Source organism: Chelmon rostratus, chromosome 1, assembly GCF_017976325.1.
Source record: "Chelmon rostratus isolate fCheRos1 chromosome 1, fCheRos1.pri, whole genome shotgun sequence".
Classification (NCBI taxonomy): Eukaryota; Metazoa; Chordata; class Actinopteri; order Chaetodontiformes; family Chaetodontidae; genus Chelmon; species Chelmon rostratus.
In genome coordinates this window covers 18,091,312-18,112,277 of record NC_055658.1, presented here as the reverse complement: position 1 = coordinate 18,112,277, position 20,966 = coordinate 18,091,312, and the positions used below count along the sequence as shown (strand labels likewise).

The 20,966-nt window shown below is 40.0% G+C and overlaps 2 protein-coding genes across 3 annotated transcripts; both read left to right on the top strand.

Annotated features, from left to right (window-relative positions):
- The first annotated feature begins 39 nt into the window (after positions 1-39).
- On the top strand, positions 40-3,281 carry LOC121604707. Of its 2 annotated transcripts, none has more exons than XM_041934294.1 (5): positions 40-112; positions 942-1,018; positions 2,318-2,482; positions 2,652-2,783; positions 2,961-3,281. In XM_041934294.1, exons 2-5 carry the CDS (start codon positions 943-945, stop codon positions 3,095-3,097), a joined length of 510 nt encoding a protein of 169 aa, XP_041790228.1. In that variant the 5' UTR covers positions 40-112; position 942; the 3' UTR covers positions 3,098-3,281. The 2 variants fall into 2 exon arrangements, with proteins under 2 accessions (XP_041790228.1, XP_041790220.1); XM_041934286.1 differs by having other exon boundaries at positions 62-116.
- Positions 3,282-5,082: 1,801 nt separating this feature from the next.
- dusp22a (dual specificity phosphatase 22a) lies at positions 5,083-19,266 on the top strand. Its single transcript, XM_041935842.1, has 7 exons — positions 5,083-5,355; positions 8,044-8,077; positions 8,800-8,882; positions 9,348-9,397; positions 14,176-14,250; positions 14,487-14,658; positions 17,613-19,266. The coding sequence occupies exons 1-7, from the start codon at positions 5,335-5,337 to the stop codon at positions 17,796-17,798; spliced, it is 621 nt and encodes a 206-aa protein (XP_041791776.1). The 5' UTR covers positions 5,083-5,334; the 3' UTR covers positions 17,799-19,266.
- The last annotated feature ends 1,700 nt before the right edge of the window (positions 19,267-20,966 follow it).

Sequence of the window (20,966 nt, the reverse complement as noted above, 5' to 3'; positions counted from 1 at the left end):
AATGAAAATGTCGTAATACGAGACCATCCGTCATCCATTTTTAACGTACGTACTTCCGTTCACAAGCTTACTTCCTTTTACAACATCGGCGGACGGGAGCGTGAAAAAGACAGTAGGTTGTATTCTTTTATCAACAACATCTTTATAATCACATAGAAATGCACCACACTGTACCGTTTATTCGAGCTGTCACATTATACATATTCAAAGCATATGTAACGGCTCAAAATGAATTGGTAATTTTAACCGAAAAAAGCAATTGTGTAGAAGTGACTTTGTCAGAGCGGATCGGAGCCAGGACGTGCTAACGTACCGGTTAGCTGTCGTTAGCTTCTAGCATCGGATCCGTGGAGGCAGATGTGTTGCGTAGACAGTTAATGTTACGCTGATCTGCCATGGATTCATATAAATACAGTCTCAGTCAATGCGCAAATACTGAATTCGACAGTATTGTCTCAAAGAGACTGGTATTTCCGTGATTGTTTTTTTCCAGGGCGCTATGACCTTGTGTTTGCAGCTAAGGCTAATATTAGCTTATCAGGAAGGTGTAAGTTAGCCAACGTTAGACCTTTTGGTTTGGACACAGTTTCAACAACAAGTCAACGCACATGCACTATAGTATAATATATATACACTATGAATAAATAGTGCAAGGTTTTTTTTATATACAAGCTGCTCTACCTAGTGTAAACGCAACTAAGGACATGAAGCATAAAAGCAACTGCCCAATGTTGGAACTCGTATTGTTTTATAAACTTGCGACGTCTTAAGTGTCCCTTAAGTAATCTTAAATACATCCTCTGAAGAAACAGAATACTTTTTTCATGGTGACATTAAAAACGCCCGTTGAAAGAATTGTAAGAAGAATCTGTTAACATACTGCCGTATGTAAATGTGTTTAGCAAGTTTGTTAATGTCTCTCAATATGATGTTTTCTACAGAATGCTGGCCACCAGAGCCCTTAGCCTTGTTGGCAAACGTGCCATCTCAACATCTGTCTGTGTACGTGGGGGACATGGTGAGTGTGACCTGAAATGTCATTGAGTGTTTTCTATTTTTGGCAGGTGGGATAACAATTTAGTAGACTGACTTGATGCCTCCTATACCCGTCATTTTTACTTTTGAGACTTCTACATTGATTGTTACGCTAAAGTCACTGAGCAACAGCATGTATTTTTCTGAAAGCTAAATTTCCAGTGACCTGTCAAAGGCCCCCATGGTTTGCTTATCTCAGAATGCAAAATTTAAAAAAAATCAAAAAGTTGTTGAATGTATTTAAGAGTACATCAAAGTCATTCAGTACATATTCTTGAAGTGAGACTAGAATTCAGAGATAATGATTTTCTCCCCAAATTATTACATGTTCATGATACCATGTGTATTTAACACAACCACTCTGAAATGTGAGTCTGGCTGGTGTAAAGGATGTGCTTTATTTCACGTGTCTCATTACTACCCGACACCTTAGCACTTCACATAAGCTAGATCAAAGAATTGCCACCTTGTAGACATGTTATTCAGCCTCAAGAAAATCATTTGACTGAATGCACTGCTTTTTAAAAGTTGGTATGGCTTGTGCCAATTTACTACAAGAACAAGTACTTTGAGCTGGACTGGCACTCATTCGGGTGTTACAGATGGCCTTCAAGAAGTTGAAATTTATTTAACTAATAAGTGAGTGCCAGGCACCTATTCAGTGATACATGTACCTTAATATATGGAGAAATATGAAGTGGCATACTGAATGTTATGTGTATATTAAATACAAGGTCAGGAACAGAAATTAAGGTTCCATGGAGGACTTTTGTACAATTTTCACCACACCAGCCATGTTCATGGCTTAGCACATCCTCAACCAAATCCAAACCATGTTTGTTTGTGTTCTTTGTTAAATTTCATTAGCTAATGAAATCATTCATAACTAACCTCTGATGTGGTTTTACATTACAGACTAATTTAACCAGAGAGGACGTTCTTTTTGTGCAACAAAACATCTATATTTTATGGGAATTTTTACAAATATTCTAATCATGTCACAATATTTTCATTACGATTTAGTCTTAAGCTAAAAGAGCAAGCTGCTTTAGAAGCATAGAAAAACTGAACGTGACATGGAGCAAGATTCAAATGACAAAGGACACAGCAGTGCAGTGCTCACAGCAGTCAACGCAGTGCATTCTCTGTCAGTGTTTAACAGCATAGTCTTGCAAAGAAGTAAAACGAACATTTTAGTCGTAGAATACTCATGACTTTTTACAGAAGGCATTGGGCATTAGCAAAACTTATCTGATGAGTTGTCCTGTGTCATCCTTTGCAGGTGTTGCTAAGGTGGAGGACTACACTCTCCCTGCCTACTTTGACAGGCGGGAGAATCCCCTCCCGGATATCTCCTATGTGCAGAGCCTGAGTCCAGAGCAGAAGTCCCTGAAGCAGAAGGAGATGGGCTCTTGGGCTGCACTCTCTAATGAGGAGAAGATTGCATGTAGGACATAACTGCACTGCACTCTGCTTTTTATGAGATGCTCTAATGTCAAAATCTGTTGGAACTGATTTTGTTATCAGCAAGTATTGTATTAATTAATGTTTTAATGTTTAAGTTATTTATTAACACAAATTTAATCATCTGGACTTTGTGTTTTTCCAATGTTCAGTATATCGCATCAGCTTCAAACAGAGCTTTGCTGAGATGAACCAGGCATCATCAGAGTGGAAGTCTGTGGTTGGAGGGATGTTATTCTTCATTGGCTTCACTGGTCTGGTTGTGCTCTGGCAGAGGAAGTTTGGTATGTCTTCCAAAAAAAAAAAATAATGACAAGATTGAAGATGTTGTGCCTGCAAATCTGTGCAATGTTTGATGCAGTGACGTTTTTTGCTTTCCATATATGATCAAATCAAGCACTGCTACACAAGTCTAATTAATACTTGAATTACTTGAGATATTTGGTATTGTCTCTTTGCAGTATATGGGCCCGTCCCACACACATTTGAAGCTGAGTACAAAGAGAAGGAACTCCAGAGGATGTTGGACATGAGAATCAACCCAGTGCAGGGCCTCTCGTCCAAGTGGGACTACGAAAACAAGCAGTGGAAAAAGTAAAGGACCCAGAGGACCATAACACATACTTGAAAATAAAGGCAGACCAACTCAAAAATACAAGAACACCTATATTTCTGTATTTAACATTTGTCCCCATTACCTCAGTCTGTGTATTTTGGAAGACCTCTTCCTCTTAAGGTCATTATGTAATATAGAAATAAAAATAAACATTGTTGACAACAAATCTTCTCAAGTTTTAATTATGTTAACTTTGTGACTCTTAATGCTTTTAGATTAAATGACTGGTTCATATCGAAAATGGAGGACGGAAGGAAAAGACCTCAAATTTAAAGAGGTGATTTTAATTGAAATGTTGATGCTTTAGTGGTTTTTGACTAATTACATCTGATCTGTTGCATACACTCAGTGGTGGGTCTTACAAGATATGATGTTTTGCTATGAATTAAACTACCCAACAGTTTGTACAAGTACAGCTGAAACCATCAGTTGCTCAGTCAACAGGAAGATAATTTTATTGGTACATGTTTTGAAAATGTCATGATTCAAGCTTCACAGAGGCTGAGAATTGCTCTTAATTCTAATTATTTAAATTATTATTTTTAATGTTTAGGTTTGGACTGTTGGTTGAACAAAACAAGCATTGTGAAGTTGTCCCTTTTGGCTCTGCGTAATTGTGACGTTTCTCGCTACTTTCAGAATTTTCACCAACAGTCAATTCATGGAGAAAATAATCATCTGATTAATCCTGAATGAAAATAACTATTAGTTGCTCTTTTATGTAAAAGTTTAAGTACATTATACTTACATACTGAAGTAACCTTTTCAATTCAGGATGTTTACTAGTAACAGTATTTTTACAGTGTGGTATTAGTACTTTCACTTAGGAATCTGAAAACTTCCTACACCACTGCAGACACTATCTTGTAGGACATTTATCCCCAACTGTTTTCTTTTAAAAGGGGAAACAATACTACAATAGATAATAAGATAATACTATAAGATACTTTGCAATTATTTACAGTTGCGGCTAAAATTGTTGTCCTTTCAAGGTGCTACATGAAAAACTATTTAAAGTAGGATAGATGTTTCTTTTTGTTATGCTACCACTATTATTGAAAGCACAATAGCTAATTTCATCATAACATGCTACCTGTTTGATTTGTTTAGATTTACATTGATGCAGGAAAGTCTGCTCTATATAATACCATGTATAATACATCAATTTTAATACACATTCTCTGTTATAAACAACATAATATCCTGGTATTGATGTTGTTGAAGTACAAGTTGTGGTCCTAATGAATGCTTGAATTGATCTGTTTGTTGACAGTGATAAAAATCAATTGTAACTGGCATGTTAAACAATGTGACACTCGTAACAAGCATGTTGTGGGTGGTGTGGGTATATAGGAATTACAAGAAGGATTACATACTTGCCCATTTTATGGATGAACTGGGCAGGTGTGGACAGGGGAAAATGGCACTGAGCATACAGGGCCTGCATGTGAGGAGGGCCCTCAAAGATACTCGAATGAATAGCTGCTGATGTAGTGGGGAGGGCCCGTAGAGTATGCCTCTGTACTGGCTCCAGAATTTTGTGACACGACCTTTAACGAACTGCTTCATCTGTATGTTTCTGAATGGATGATGCAAAACAGATTCCTGATATATCCTATGTATGGTTTTCGTCCCTGACAGTATGTCTGTGGTCTAAATGTATAAGCAGTTCAGTCATCCCCCTGAAGGTGAACGCGGTGAAAAGTAGTTGACGGCAACATGCTGTGATGTCACTTACCGGATTATTTTTTCCCCAGCCATATTCCGTGAACATCCATCCCTACTCTGGCTCTGATTGGCTTTGATCCTGACATTTTTGTTTCGTTCAAACATCTAACCAACCATGTAACTCTAACCGAAACCAAGCGGCGAACACCAGCCAATCAGAGGCAGACTAGGGCGGGTCTTCGAAAGTGGCGAAAAAAAATCAAGCCTGTGGTTGTTTCACGTCTAAACAATCCGGAAGATGATACGGCATGACGGAACTACTGTTGTAGCTGGGACGCAGTTAGGGCTAAATTAATAACATTACTGTTTAAGCTATGGTAGCGCAACTCAATAATGTGGAATAGAAAAGAAACATAACGCACGCGAAGGCGGTTTTATGAGTTGGAAGTCAGACAGTCCAGCCGTTTTGAATTCAAAGTCCATGGTAACGCATCGTAGCAGTGACAGATACTGAAGTCATTTAGCTCATCGCAGGCTGGTTCAAAGTCATCATGGGCAATGGAATGAATAAGGTAGCGTTTGATTTTGCTTAATGTCCAGATGTTATGTTGTTATCCGTGGCTGTTTTGTGTTAAAACTCTACAAAGTGTAAGTTAGCTGGCAGACGTGTGCATCTCCTGCTTAACGCTAATCAGTCACGTCACGTATCAGTAATGTGGAATAGAAAAGAAACGTATCAGTGTTCCACACTGATATGATAGACAGTGTAATTAAACCAGAAACTGCACAGTGGATATCGAGTAAAGAAGCTTAAAGTGCAGCAGAGAGTTCGCTTCAGTGTTTGTGAACAGCTACTTAGGCTGCCTCTGGGTTGAGATCTGATTACATTTAAAAGCATCTGTTGGTTTCAGAAGGTCGCAACGTCTTATGTTACATGGTCAGCAATCACAATGCCATGGGTTTCTTTTTTTTTTTTTTTTTTTGATGTGTGATCAGTTCTTTCAGGTGTGTTATGGTAGATGAAAATGACTATACTCCACACAGCAGGTCGCTACGATAGGTTGGGAGACTGGCCCTGAACAGGAAGGCTTGGTTTTACTCTCCTGAGACACTCTGGCTTCATGCTCAAGTTTCCAAAAGCAAGGCACTGAATCCAAGCCAGGGCTGCGATGGCTGACCCTGACATCTGACCTTCTGATGAAGGGCTGATGCTACTTTGCTCTGAGGCTCAAATTAATAGATTACATTATTACTCCATCGCCAAAAAAAAAACAACAAACAAACAAACTGTAAAATGTAACTTACAAAGACAGTATGTTTAAACCTTCAGTGCAGAGCTTTTGTCTCCCCCCTCTGGAAGCGAGAGGAATTAGGCTTACGGTGTCTGCGTGCTTAAGTACATTCATCCTCTGCCAGTCTTCTTGCTGTAGCCTAGTCAATAGCTGTGGCTGTTCTCCTCCTTCAGCTCTGGCAAACCAGTCATCCCTAGTTGACTTAAAATGCATCACTTCCTGTGTGCCAGTTTGGGGATGTCGCCACAGACCAAGATTTAAAAACTCTGGTTGACTGAAATACAGAGAGACTTACCTGGCGATGATTGGCTTAATCAGCATTGTGTGAACTCATTTGGCAAGGTCTTGAATGTAAGAGACAGTCATTATATGTAAAAGTCCTGATAACCTTTATTGTTCTTTGTTACTACACAGTCATTCTGAAGCCTGCCACACATTCCAAAAAAGTTGGGACAAAGGCCTGTTTACCACCCAGTCAGCATTTGGGCATTGAGGACACAAATTGTTAAAGTTTTGAGAGTGAAATTCTTCAGTCGCTCAACAGTCTGGGGTCTCCATTGTTGTCATGCACCACACATTTTCAATGGGAGACAGGTCTGGACTGCAGGCAGGCCAGCCTAGTATCTACACTCTTTGACTACAAAGCCATGCTGTTGTAACATGTGTAGAATGTGGCTTGGCATTGTCTTGCTGGAATAAGCAGGGACATCTCGAGAAAAGATGCCAGGATGGCAGCATATGTTGCTTCAAAACCTGTATTTACCTTTCAGCATTAATGGTGCCATCACTGATGTGCAGGTTTCCCAGGCCCTGGGCACTAACACACCCTCATACCAACAGAGATGCTGGCTCTTGAGCTTAGCAGTGGTAATAACCTGGATGGTCCTTTTCTCTTTAGCCCCACGGACACAACGTCCTTGATTTCCAAAAACAGTTTGAAATGTGGACTCATTAGACCATTGCACACTTTTCAACTTTACGTCAGTCCATCTCAGATGAGTTCGGCCTCAGAGGAGTCACCAGGATTTCTGGATGTGGTTGATATTTGGTTTTTGCTTTGCATGCTTAAATCTTAACTTGCATTTGCAGATGCAGTGATGAACATCATGTACCGACAATGGCTCCCGAGCCTATATAGAAAAATCTTTTATACAATCATGTCATTGCATTGTCACCTGAGGGATTGAAGGTCACAGCCATCCATTATTGGTTTTCAGCCTTGCCCCTTACGTGCAGAGATTTCTCTGGATTCTCTGAATCTTTTGATAATGTAATGGATTGTAGATGGTGAAGTTAGTTAGTTAAATTGTACACCGCATACCAGCTTTTTTTGGAATTGGGTTGTACTTTTATTTCAAGTTTGCCCAACATTTGTATCACTTATGATAACTGTGACATTCCTGTCTTTTTTAAATGATGACGAAAAGTTTACTGCTAACAAAAAAAAATGACATTGATGGCAATTATATTAGGTAGTCAATAGAGAGTGAAAATACAGTTTAACAACCAAAGTTTAGCAAAATGTCTCTTTGAAACCTGAGTCACTAAAGTAATACAAGTTAATTTTTTTGTTTGTCTTAGTCTCTATAAGCAGATAAATTGGTCATCGGTAATTCCATTCTTTATTGCCACATCAATATGCAGAATGAGTTAGTCATATATTTTATTAGTGTGGATCCAACATGTAATTATCTTTAGACAACTGCTACTTTATGGTACTAATAGTTGTACGGCAACACTCAGTGGTTGCTTGCCACTCATCACTTGGTCCTGATAATCACGCATCGTTGCTTCAGGCCTTGTATGGCTGCAGGGAATGTTTCCTTTGCTGATACTTCCTAAGCCCTAAGCTTTAAATCCAATCTGGCTCAACCCGAGACATTTGCTCCTTTCAAGTGAAGTTTTTGAAGCTGGATTGTAATGAATGTCTAACCTGAATGCAACATGTCCGTGAATGCTGCCTCACAGGTCGTCGATGGGCTCTACCTTGGGAACATAAGAGGTGAGACAAACATGATGAACTGATTTGATGTTTGTAAATTTGATACATGCAGTGCAGCTGGGTCGGTTCAGGCTTTTAGCACCAAAGGCAGAAGGCTTCCATTAAAGGCTATAAATGCATATAGGAAGGAGTGGTGGGGGGAGTGATCACACTTTATCATTAGTATTCTTAAGCATGTTGCTTTATTTTATTGGCATTTTCACGCAACATGCTGTATTCTTCCAAATAATATAGACAAAAAACTAGCATTTTGTGAATGGTTTTCTGTGTAAGTGCTGTGCCTTATACAGTTTAACATAAGATTTTAACTGTCAGGCATCAGATTTTGTAGCTGAAAGTTGTTGTTCTGTCAAACATAGATTTCTGAGTAAAAAGATGTAAATGCCTTGTTGACAATACAGAAGAAGGTAGACGGTGCTGCTTTGCATAAAATAAGAGTTGACAATTGTTAACGTGTCACTCCCTGGCCTTTAACAACCCCTTCCCAGTTAATGTGGCATTTACAGCGTTCTAACTTTAGCTGCTGCTGAATGCGGCTCCACATGATGGCACAAGCATATTGCCTAAAATTAGTTCAAGTGACAAGACATTACCTCAGGCCTGTGTTGCAGGACAGTAAACAGCTCACAGCCCTGCCTCTGCAGCAGCTCTGAGTATAACAGATCAGAGATATTTGTATGAAATACTGTGGTGAGATCTATTCCTCTCTCTCTTTGTCCCAGATGCAGAAAACAAAGAAAGTCTGTCTAAGAATGGCATCACCCACATCCTGTCTGTGTACAACAATGCTAAGCCCGTGTTTGAGGTTAGTGGAAAATCCACGTCGACTGGGTAAAACTATTTGTACTTCCTGTGGAAATTTTACCTGGGAAGTTTGGGTAGGGTGGTGCATATAATAATGTGATGCGTGCTGTCAGCCAGCTGGGGGTGGTGATGAGTTGTGGTTGGAGCGAGAGAGTTTTGTGCCTAAGATGAACAGTTTGCATGCTGAGTGTGTGTGTGTTTAAGGACAGGAGCTAATAAAATCAGAAACCATGCGAAGCTTCGTCAGCTGCTGAACTTTGATGGGAATTGCCAGGCAATAATTAAAGTGTGAGATGCTGAATTTAGGGAGGGTAAAATGCATTACAATTAAATATGACAATTTTAGTCATTAATGTAAATATAGTTGAAGATTTACAGGTAAAATACAGACGTGACATGCATGGCCTACAGTATAGTCTTGAATTTTGTTTCAGTAGTCATACAGTTTTTCACGTATGTTTTACAGGACATGACATACCTTTGTATTCATGCAGCTGATGCTTCCAGCCAGAACCTGTGAGTAAACACACACACACACACACACACACACACACACACACACACACACACAGTGACAAATACCAGTGTCTGTACATCAGATTTTAAATGTAATTGTCCATCTAAATTTCTCAAGCACAGTTGAGTCATGCAGTCTTATTTCAACACTATCAACTACCAACCAGATTGTGCTCCAAGGGTGTGACAGTCCAGTGCAAACCATTTTGAATCGCATGATTTCCTTTTTGGACATTTACTACTAGCAATGGCATGTTTAATTTATGTTGTTGAGTGCCTAAATGTAAGCAGTACCATAGAGGGCAAAGTGACCAGTAGTTCTTAGTTTATTTAAATAATTTATCAGTTTATCTCATGACTTGTAGATATACAACCCCAATTCCAAAAAGGTTGGGATGCTGTGTAAAATGTAAATTAAAACAGAATGCAATTGCAATTCCAAATACACACACACACACACACACACACACACACACACACACACACATGATTGAATACAGTACAAACATATTTTAGTGTTCAAACTAATAAACGTAATTGCAAATACACTCTCATTCTGAATTTGATGCCTGCAGCATGTTCCAAAAAAGTTGGGACAAAGGCCTGTTTACCACCCAATCTGCATTTGGGAACTGAGGACAAAAGTGAAAAAGTGAAATGAATGAATTAAGTGGAATTGTTGCTTGATATATGACTTCAGCTGCTCAACAGGCCCGGGTCTCCATTGTTGTATTTTGCACTTATAATGCACCTCACATTTTCAGTGGGAAACAGGTCTGGACTGTACGCAGCCAGTCTAGTACTCCGACCCTTTGACTACAAAGGGTTTTACTTTTGCATTGTAAAATTTTACCTAGCATTTTCAGGAGCAGCAATGAACTGTGTTCATGTATAACAATTTTCCGAAGTGTCCCTGAGCCTGTGTCGTAATGTCATTTATTTAAACACTTCGGCTTTTAATGCAGTGCCACCTGAGAGATTGAAGGTCACAGCATTCAGTGTTGGTTTTTTCGGCCTTGACCCTTATGTGCAGATATTTCTCCTATTCTCTGAATCTTTTGAAGATATTGAGGATCGTAGATGGTGAAATACCTAAATCCTTCCAATTGTGCACTAAAAGACATTTTTAAAGTTTTAATGACTATTTGGCTATGCAGTTTTTCACAAAGTGGCCAACCTCGCCCCTTTGAGCCTTTTGAGGATGCCCCTTTCATACCCAATCATAATGCTATCACCTGTTATCAATCAACCTGTTTACCTGTGGAATGTTCCAAACAGGTGTTTTTGGAGCATTACACTACTTTCCCAGTTTTTGTTGCTCCTGTCCCAACTTGTTTGAAACGTGTTGCTGCATCAAATTCAGAATAAGCAGATATTTACAACAATCAATAAAGTTGATGAGGTCAAACATTAAATATATTGTCTTTTCTATTGTGAGTGTTTGTCATAAAGGATGAATAAATAATCGCATTGCTTTCAATTCAGTTTAGCAGTTTGATTCTGTATTTATTTCACACAACGTTCTAACTTTTTGCCATTGGGGTTGTATGAAGTCAAGTAGACCCTGCGGTTAATTCTGTAATGTTTCCAAAGACTGAGCACAAGACAAGTAACAAGAGTTTTTATTTTCGGTGTGTGTGTGTGAGAGAGAGGGGGAGAGATGGAGTAAGTGTGTTCAATGTGTCATTGTTCATCAGGAGGCAGACTCAGTGTTGAAAGAGGCATGAGCTGTCCCTCCGCCCTTGCTGCACTTGCTAAAACAGTGCATTAGTCATTGTATTTATTTGTTATTATGTACGGTCTTGACCTCATGCAACGCAAGCTGCATTACTTCTGGATTAAACGCTGGACACAGGCTGAGGGCATAAAGCAGAGGCTTCAGTCATGGCCTGCAGATTCAGCACTGATGCAAAGGAGCAGTCTCATGTCTTGCGACCCCTGTAGATGACCCACTGAATTCAGTATTGGAGCTGTTGTTGCTGCACTGGCGCCTTCTACTGGTTGGTCAGGGTTCCTGCACAGGAGGAATGGGTTGCATGAATCTGCAATGCATTATGCCATCCATGTGAAGCTCCTACACCATCCACAGGTCAGCAGCGGAGCCTGCAGTGACAAGCAGCTTAGCAGTGACAGAACTGTGTGACTAAAATGTGGAGAGAGCCGAGAGAAGAGCAGGGGGACGTTTTCAAGTGGAATGAGTAATTCGTTTACTGACAACATGGTAAACAGAGTCTGGTTGAATGCAGACTGAACACTGGTCAGAGGTGGCAAAGGGGTCTAGAATCCTGTGAATACACTGAAAAAGTTTGGGACTGGGAGAGTTAACCCTGTTTGTTCCCAGAAATGTGAGTGTGACTTTGAGTTGGGCTGCCGTTTACGTTGTCTGGGAGTTTGAAGAGGAACCCTAGTTACCTTGTAAGAAAAAAGAAAGAAAGAGAAAGAAAGAATAGAACTGGTTAACATGCAACCTAATGAGAACTGAGGTTTCATGTTTGGTTGGATGTTGCTGATTGGGTTGGGTTGGAGGTGTCTGACCTCCACTGTCGCAATCAAGTAGCCCTCCCTCAGGCAGCAGAGGAAGGAAACCTTAGTGTGACATCTGGCTGTTGGCCTCAACCACCCAGAGCTTTAATAAACCCCCTCTGTCACAATCACTGCTATGACTGACGGGAGTGGTGAGGCCAACTGACTCCCCACAATGCTCACCACCAACTAGGGAGCCCCTTTGGCCAGGTCTGATAGCCCCTCCCATGTGTAAGGTCTAAAGCAGGGATCTTTCTCACGTAGACTCTGACATTTTTATTTGTGGAGCAACTGTAGCGGTTTTGAAGCCGTGTGAAAAACCTTCAACTTCCTTAAAGCTCTTGGGATGGATGTCAGGAAAGTCAGGTTCATTTGTACAGCCTCAAATCCCAGTTAGTGTCTCAACAGACTTCACCGTGTAAATGAAAGGACAGAAGAAGAAGATAAATAAAATGACAGCCAACCTTTGACCCTTACAAGAGCGAGGAAAAACTTTCACAAAACCTTATTAGATGAAACAAAAGTTACAAATCTTGGTCAGGGCCTCAGGAACGTCCATTTCTATGATTGTCAGGCATGGAGCAGGTTAAACATCAGTAACAACAAGCTGGGACATGAAGGCTGGCACAGTCGCCATTGTCATGATGTTGTCAAGGTTATTGTAGAATTGACGCTCAGTGTGGTGATGTGATGTCTGCACCTTCTGAATGAACTCAAAATGTTTCCCTGAAACAACCTTAAATTTTGGTTTATATGCTAACATGCACATGTAGTACATGCTTGTACAGGGCCAGGTTTTCCCCTTTTTTGCGAACAGTCTCATGCTATGGCTTTAATGCACAGTGTGCACTGACCATGAAGGTGTAAACTAATTTGCATCAAACATGTCCAAAATGAGATGTGCAGTTGTGCGAGGACTCTTCATGTCCACCATGATGCACTTTATACTGTGACATATTTTTAGTTTTAAAAATGACTTCTTATACGTACTAACACTGTAATTATATTAAATTTCACCATACAAACAATTGCAGATGCTCTTTTTCGGAGCAGCTTCTATTTTTGTTTCAGTGTTCAGTATTCTCTGGATTCAGCTGGTTAAAACCTCAAATCTTTGTCACAAGGTAATTTTCTGCATATTAAACAAGACGCCCGGAAACCTCTGTGCTAGGAAGTGCTGAGGAGACATCTTTTGAAAAGGAGTTTGGATCTCAGGAAGGAGGAAAACAGAAAAGTGGCAGTCAATCTATTTTAGCTCCAGTCTGTTATTCTGTCTGCTGTTGAGTAACCAGCATCTGCTCCTCAGGAGACAGTGCTATCAGCCATGCACTTCTTGATTATGCAAAACACCATCAGTGTTTCCTGACAGTGAACAAGTAGGATGTTTGAGGAGCAGTTGCTCTACATTGTGCTGCTTAGTGTTCATTTCTATTCAAGAGAAAACTCACAGTCAGAGGATTTCTGTTAACTTATAGAATAAGCAGCTATTTTGGGGTTTTTTGGGTTTGGGCGCAATAGAATTTTAATTATGTTCTTAGTATTTCATTTCAAACATGTAATCATGAGTGGTCCACCATTAGGCAGGAGGTTATTTGCTGTGTTGTTGTTGTAGAATTAAAAGTAAGTTCCCTTGATCATTTTTAAACACAGAATAAATGAATGCTGGTAACTGATGTAATTTTGCAGATAGACAAAAATGAGGACAGTTACTTCCCTTGTCTGTCCCTGCTGTCTGTGTTCTGGTCTACCACAGACTCAGTTTTAGCCGACCTGATCTTTTTGTCACATGACGAGTTGGAGTAGGTGAAAGAAAATCACTACTCTTCGACATGTCTGTTACTTAGAACTGACAAAACTCTTATCAAAACCACATGCCTGATTGACTTTGCACTGTATTTGAGAGTTACCTGCAATTTCTACAGTCATAATCAGAGCAGTAAGAGGTTATCAGAGTTTCAGCAACCACAAAGTTAGGGCCTCGATACAGGAGTTTCAGTTCAAGGCGTCCTTTCTCATATCCTATAATGTGTAACCTTTTTTTGGCTTTACAACCATTATACCACTCTACCTTAGCTAAGGTACGATGGTTTCCTGATTTGATAAACAATATTACTAATGTTATTCTTATATATTCTAAAAGATTTCTTTATATATTTTGTACTGAATACCACAGAAAAATGTGTGCTGTATATCAGGTTTGCCTACCTTTAAAAATAGTTAGTGACATAATTAGTTCTGTCGTTTTTTTCTTCCAGAAAACAGCATTTTAAAGAGTGCATCAGCTTCATCCATGAATGTCGCCTGAATGGTGGATCTTGTCTCGTTCACTGGTAGGTCTAAAGCTGCAACCAGCTCCTTCTTGGCATCTACAGCAAAGTGCCTCAGAGGACAGACAACATACAAGCCAGAAAAGAGCGAATCAGCAGGCAGTTTAAGACACACCATTTACCCCATACAATACCTGAAGGAGCAGTTTGAAAACTGTTCAGTGCCCACTCTGTTATTTACCTGCTGCCAGTAAGAAATACACATCCAGTTGCTTTATGCGTGCTTTGCTTTGCGGCAGCCTTGCAGGTGTGTCCCGCAGCACAACCATAGTGGTGGCCTACCTGATGACTGTCACCCACTACAGCTGGGAGGAGTGTCTGTCTGCGGTCAAGGCTGTTCGCTCCTTTGTCGGCCCAAACTATGGCTTCCAGCAGCAGCTGCAGGAGTACCAGACGACTCAAGTCTCAGGGGTAAACACGTGAAGGAACACACACACCATACTTTATCATTTTTCCTTCAGGGGCATTTTTCTAGCAGCAGCTCTGCCATATATTCTGTTCATTCTCTTGTGTGTCGTGCGCTGCTGTTGGTGATTCAAGCCCACTTTGACAGGCGCAGGAACTCACAGGATATGACGCATGCAACCATCACACTGCTCATGCAGTCGGTGGTAAACCTATCAACCGTTAATTGTGGCTCAATTGTTGTCATGGAACATGATATGTGTGACAGCTGCTGTGGACTGTCTTGTGTGATTATTCCTGTTTAAGGTCTCTATAATTATCTGTAAATTTGTTATTCCTGTAGAGGCCAAGAAGCAGCCACTGTTTGTTTCATAGTAAATCATCAACTCAACTGGCTAAACTGGCATAGCCGAGATTCTCTGTTACAGCCAGAAGCCAACAGCAGCCCAGTGCAGCAAATAAACAAATATGCTCATCTGGCTGTTTAAGATGACTGAAAAATATATATTCTATAAATATATAGTAGCATAGTTATGAATCAGCTATTTAATCTGTAAAATATTGTGCACAATAACAGATTTGTGAATCTTACTTTATTTATGTAAGGCTCCTGTTATTCAATGTTTAATGAATATGTCATAATTTATTCAGACTATTCTTATATTATCAGAATTTAGAGTGTGTACATTAAAAGGTGTGTCTGATGTCTGTCTAATATGAGAACATATTATGTAAAAGAAATTTCTGTTACTGATCCTGCACTCTTGGAGACAAAGACCTGCCCTATAATGCATCACTTATAGAAAAGATTGTATAGTTATATAAATAGTTATATATAGTTTAATTTCCTGGTTTTATGTCCACTCTGGTTTGAAGCATGAAAACACTGTCAGTAGCTGTTCACAGCCTTTAGCTTTTTGCAGCATTTTAGTGAGTTGAAGGCACCCAGTGTGTGATGCCATTACAATGGCACTGACCCAGCCATTGAGTGGAGAAGGGGAACTGCAGGGGGTTTGCTGGGATTGCATTAGCTTGGTACTGCTCATCACGTGTTTAGCATTACTGTCAGCATCTTGCAACACAACACAAGTGGAAAAAAAAAGCTCACTGTTTGTAGCTCTTGCACTGATTTCGAGGATTTAAGGGGAAATGGGATTTCTGTAGTTGTGCTTTTCCCACATCTGCCTCAGATAGAAAGTGAGGAATCCTGAAGACGGCAGTGTAGTTGTGTCACTAATGCAGCTGTAACAACATTGTTTACTGCCACAACATCACAGTAACAAGGCAGTGTGAACCACGCTTATATGCCCGTGTTCTATAACTGTTGTCCACAAATTTAGTGAAAGAAAAATACTTTTCACTTTCACCTCGCTTGCCTTAAATGTATTACATTCTACTTGTTTTCAATCTGTTGAAAGATGTTTGCTCTGAAGCAATTAGGCTATGAAGAAGAGCCTTCCCACAGTTAACTACTGGCATCAGGTGCACCTTTTCTTTGGTTTAGCTTGAACAGAAGAGCTTCACCTGGTAATCATGCCATCTCATTTTGACTTTTGATACAAGTTTCATTTTCTTTTTCAAGATGACACAATGACAGTAATCAGACTCTTGCGCGACACCTCAAATCAGTCCGTATATTGATGTTATCTTTTGTACTGTACCTTTGATTCTTTACTCATTTTTACAGCTGTGTTGATGTCATGAGTCAGTGCTGTACTGTTTTGGTTTTTGAGTTGAGGTTGAGAATGCTAATTTAAGGAAGATGAATGTATTACATTCGGAGTGACTTTCACTTCATTGTATTTCGTAAAGAATAAGGTATTGCACAAAATAACTTACAATTCCTGCACATCATTTGTGAAAAATTGCAATTCATTGAAAATTTTTCATGGAAAGGAAAGGGGCTAGAGCATGCAACATGATATTAACCTTAAGTCTTCACACTTCTCTGTGACCTGACCTAGGGATTATTAAATTTGTGGGAGCCTTCACCTTTAAATTATCACCCGAAACCTTCTCACGTTTTGTGCTCTAAACCTGGAAATGCACCGAAATGCTTCCACACATACGACCATCTAAATTCCTTACAACCGTACGATAAAGAATACCAGCAGCTCACATGTCATTTAATAGATTTTTAACATTTCATTCACTAGATTGAAGCTAGCCAGGTGTCGCAAGGTGCGCTCCCGTCACTTTAACTGTTACGTCGTCATCAGCAGACGGTCCAGCCATCCATTCAGGATACTTGGACATATCCCAACATGTCCTCTAATCATGAGGGAAAGCAGGTCTTAAAGATACTAGATTTGGCTCATGTTGATGCATATATATTCATATGTAATGTTCCATGAATTTCCACGATGATAGACTTAGAATTACAGTAACTCAAAAAGTGGAGGTGTGAGGGGAGTAATGAGGAAATCCTGACTCTCAGGTGACTTTGTGAGCAGGAATGTCTGGAGCCAACTGTTCCTGAGAAAGGTTTAATCACAGCCCGTCTGTCCCGCCCTCTCCTCCAGTCAGTCCAGGCCCCCTTCCATTTATCTCAAAACTGAATGTGTGGCTTATTATTTCGTGGCATACATTTTATATTGTGTGTTCAATTAATGAATCAAGTTCAGTCCAAACTATGAAATCAATTTTGTGATCACAGCTGTATTTTTGGATGCTAAAAAAAAGCAGGCTTCTTTATAAAAAAAAAGAGAGATGAATTGAAGAATGCTAATAATAACCAAAATGAAGTTAAATCTAATGTGGTTAGGTTATTTCAAAGATCCCAAAAGCTAAGATATGTGACTTCATGGCAGATTACATTATTTAACAATTAAACAGCGACAAAAAGCTACAATATTTATGCCCACAATGCTGCTGATATTAGACAATTTGTAAATTGAATGTGACTTACTGTTATAATACATTTGTTGAGTTAGGTTTTTAATCAGCCCTCTTGTCCCCAGTACCGAACTTGGTTGCAGTCCCGTTTCCGTCCCAGTCCATTTAATGACCTGGAGCAGGTGGGCGCCCTGCTGAGCCAGTACACGGAGCAGCAGGAGAGCCAGAGAAGAGGAGCAGACCAGCGCTGGATAAATCAAGGTGTCTGCGCTCTGCCGTCCAACCCTGACGATCCTGAAGGCAGCAGCTGAAACTGCAGCTCGTGCCAAAGTCCTGCCCAATGCTGTCTGTTATTGGCAGCTGTCATTACTCTGTACTCAATTCCAAATCAACCCCAAGTTTATGTGTGTTAAGTGTATCCAACTTTAAAGCCTTTGTATCACAAAGCATAGGATGAAATAAAAGCCCCCTTTTAAGTGATTTATACTTTTATTTGCACCTGTTCAGTCATTTTTAAGCAATGGAGGTTGATTTAGAATTGGGCTACAGACTCTTCTCCACTACTAGTACCGCCCATGCTCCTTTTACTGAGTACAGCCACAACATGGGTATCGGTGCTCACAGACGCCTTACTTTAAACACCTCAGCACCTTAGCCATGATGAATAAACTATACTTCCATGTGGACTCTTTTACACCAGCTCAGTAGCCTTAAAGACGTGACTAATTAACGGCCTTGAAGGAACATTTTGTCTCGGATTTTTGGATGCCTAGTGTGAACTAGTGGACCATCAAGTCCACAACTTATCAGCCAATTTGATGCCAGTTATTCTGACATGTACCAGTTTGCAGTCAAATCCTGGGTCGTAATGGTCAACGCTGGAGCTGGGGAAGTTAGCATCATTGGCAGGCTGACAGCATAAAATTTGTTATTATGCACAACCTATTGAAAGCAAGTGCCACTGCTTGCCTGTTAAATGTGTAAAAGCTATTGAGAGTGCATGTACCAGTAAAATACACAATAAGCATACAATGGTCATGGTGTCGTTAGCAGATTCGTTAGCCACTTACAGATGTTACAACAACAATAAATGTATCAGTGTTGCACATCACTGCCCATGGAGTAAACATTAGTTCACACTCAGTTGGACACTGTTCTTTCATATAAGCCGTCTGCACACGGTATGTCGAGATATTAATGAATACTGGTGGGTCGCAGGGGAAGAAAAGCTGTGAGTTTGCTCTGTCAGTTCCCAGAAACTCTGCCCACGCCAACCAAACTGTTGACTGACTTATCTGTTATCAGGCAAAAGACAACAGCCAAACCCCTCTGTAGTCCCTCCACCATCAACTGATCTGAGATAAGCCAGGGGTAGGGTTAGTTAGGTAACTAGGTTGTTTCACTTCACTACAGAGTTGTACAGAACACTGGTTCATACCATGACCATTTGCATGTAGGAGTAACATATAGAGTACATTTCAAAACGGGCAAAATGTTCCTTTAACACCTTTAAGCTACATAAAGTATAGCTGAGTAAAACTATAACCGCACATGAAGGATCTCTGCAGTCCAAATGCTTAAGTCTTCCTGATTTTACTGAAGCTCTGATTTACCTTTTTATTGTGACAAAGCTGATTTTTAGGTAATTTGTGTTATGAAGTCATGGCGACACTTAATTGTTTTGATTGCATATTTATGGTGGGGTTTTTTGTTTGTGTTTTATAATAAAATGCCTTGATTGACAAAAATGTGAAAACACTAATAAATCTGTCCTATCAACATTATGGTGTGTGTCAGTGTGTAAGTAAACCAAAATGACTACATACAGCACATGGTTAGTATTGTAAGTACACAGCTCGCCTTTCCTCAGCTGCTTGTCTCATGAAGAAGTTTGATAACCGCACTGAAACCCCAGAACAGCTTCTCTTGAATATCAGTCTATGTTCAAGATTTGAGATGTTTCTGGTTTCAGCTTGTAATGCTGCTTTACACCACAAGTCCCAGAGTGAGCAGCTTCATGAAAATACCCAGAGAGCAGTATGTCTGTGAGGGACAGAAAACAGGACAGTAAATGTGTGTGCTTATAAAAGTTTAGTCCAGTTTGTGGTCGAATTCCATGAGGGAAAGTCTTACTTTACAAAGGCGTAGTGGTCCAGTGTGTCTCATAATGTCACTGTCACAAAGAAACCTGTACATCATGCTATAAGAAACTGTTGCTGTGTGTGAGACATGACAACAAACAAGTGTATTAGGAATTATATAAATATCATAGATTTATATAGATCAGAGATTTAATTTGACAGTGTATACAAAAGTATAATAAGACTTCAATCAAACTAAAGTTTTAACATTATTTGATAAAAAAAATGATCACAGATTACTGGAGAAGTTTACTGTAAAGGTACTGTTGGCAGATGGAGGCTCACCTGTTGTGTATTAAGGAAAGATGACTATTACAGCGTACTTTAATAGCTCTTAATCACAGGTACTTTCAAGCCATATTCACCTAAACATTACTGTGGGCCTACCTACCTACTTTTATACCCCACACATTTCTGAATATTTGCCCTATAATCATGATTCCAAATCAGTCCTTGCCCGGAGCTAAAGTGACACTGAAAATGATCAGAAATGCTTCCTCAAATGTTTTCATTTTTTCTAGTAAATACACTAATAATCACTTGTTTCTAGGAATTCATTTCTGTGACGAGGCCAGTCGGGTTGCAGCACTGTGATGTTTTTGGCTTAGAAATTGCAGTTACCTTAAATTGAAATGTAGCTTATTGGCCTACATGTGTCTATTTTGACCTTTCATGGCCTCAAAGAGTGACTGTGACTAGGCTTGGCTCTGTGTGTATGGTCAGGTGTAGGCAGTTTCAGTGTAAGCTATTGCAGGAATGTTATGACATTTTAATATGGACAGTATAAAGGAGAGGTCAAAACAATAGGTTGACCTTGATAGCATGACATTTAGCCCAAAGGCTTCTATTAAATAACCAGTAGGTTGAAGATAACAGATCCACTGTGAATCCCCTTTTGACCCTAATATCAGACATTATTTGACACCTGGAACTCTCCTAATCATCCTCCCACCATCATATTTAACATTATTAACAAGACATGTCTCCCAGAGGACTTGCTGAAGTGGAATCAACATACTTCACCACCTGAATAGCAGACTACTGTACCTGCAAAACGTCTTTCTGATGTTTCTCAGCACTAGTGAGTGGGCGTGGGTGGGACATATCACCTTGGTCTGGAGCGCAGAAATCCCCCGCAGCACAAGGTAACTTGTGACTCTCCGGGTTTATTCAGCGCTCCACGTCTGCGTCTCTTTTGGCGTGGGCAGCAGCTTGACAACAGACCATTTCTTGTAAATGCCCACAGTTAGAAGAACAGTATTTCCGCAATGGGCCGGACTACCGGGGCTTCAACGCGCTCATTGGTCAGAGGGAGCCGGCGCTGTCATATCATGTCGC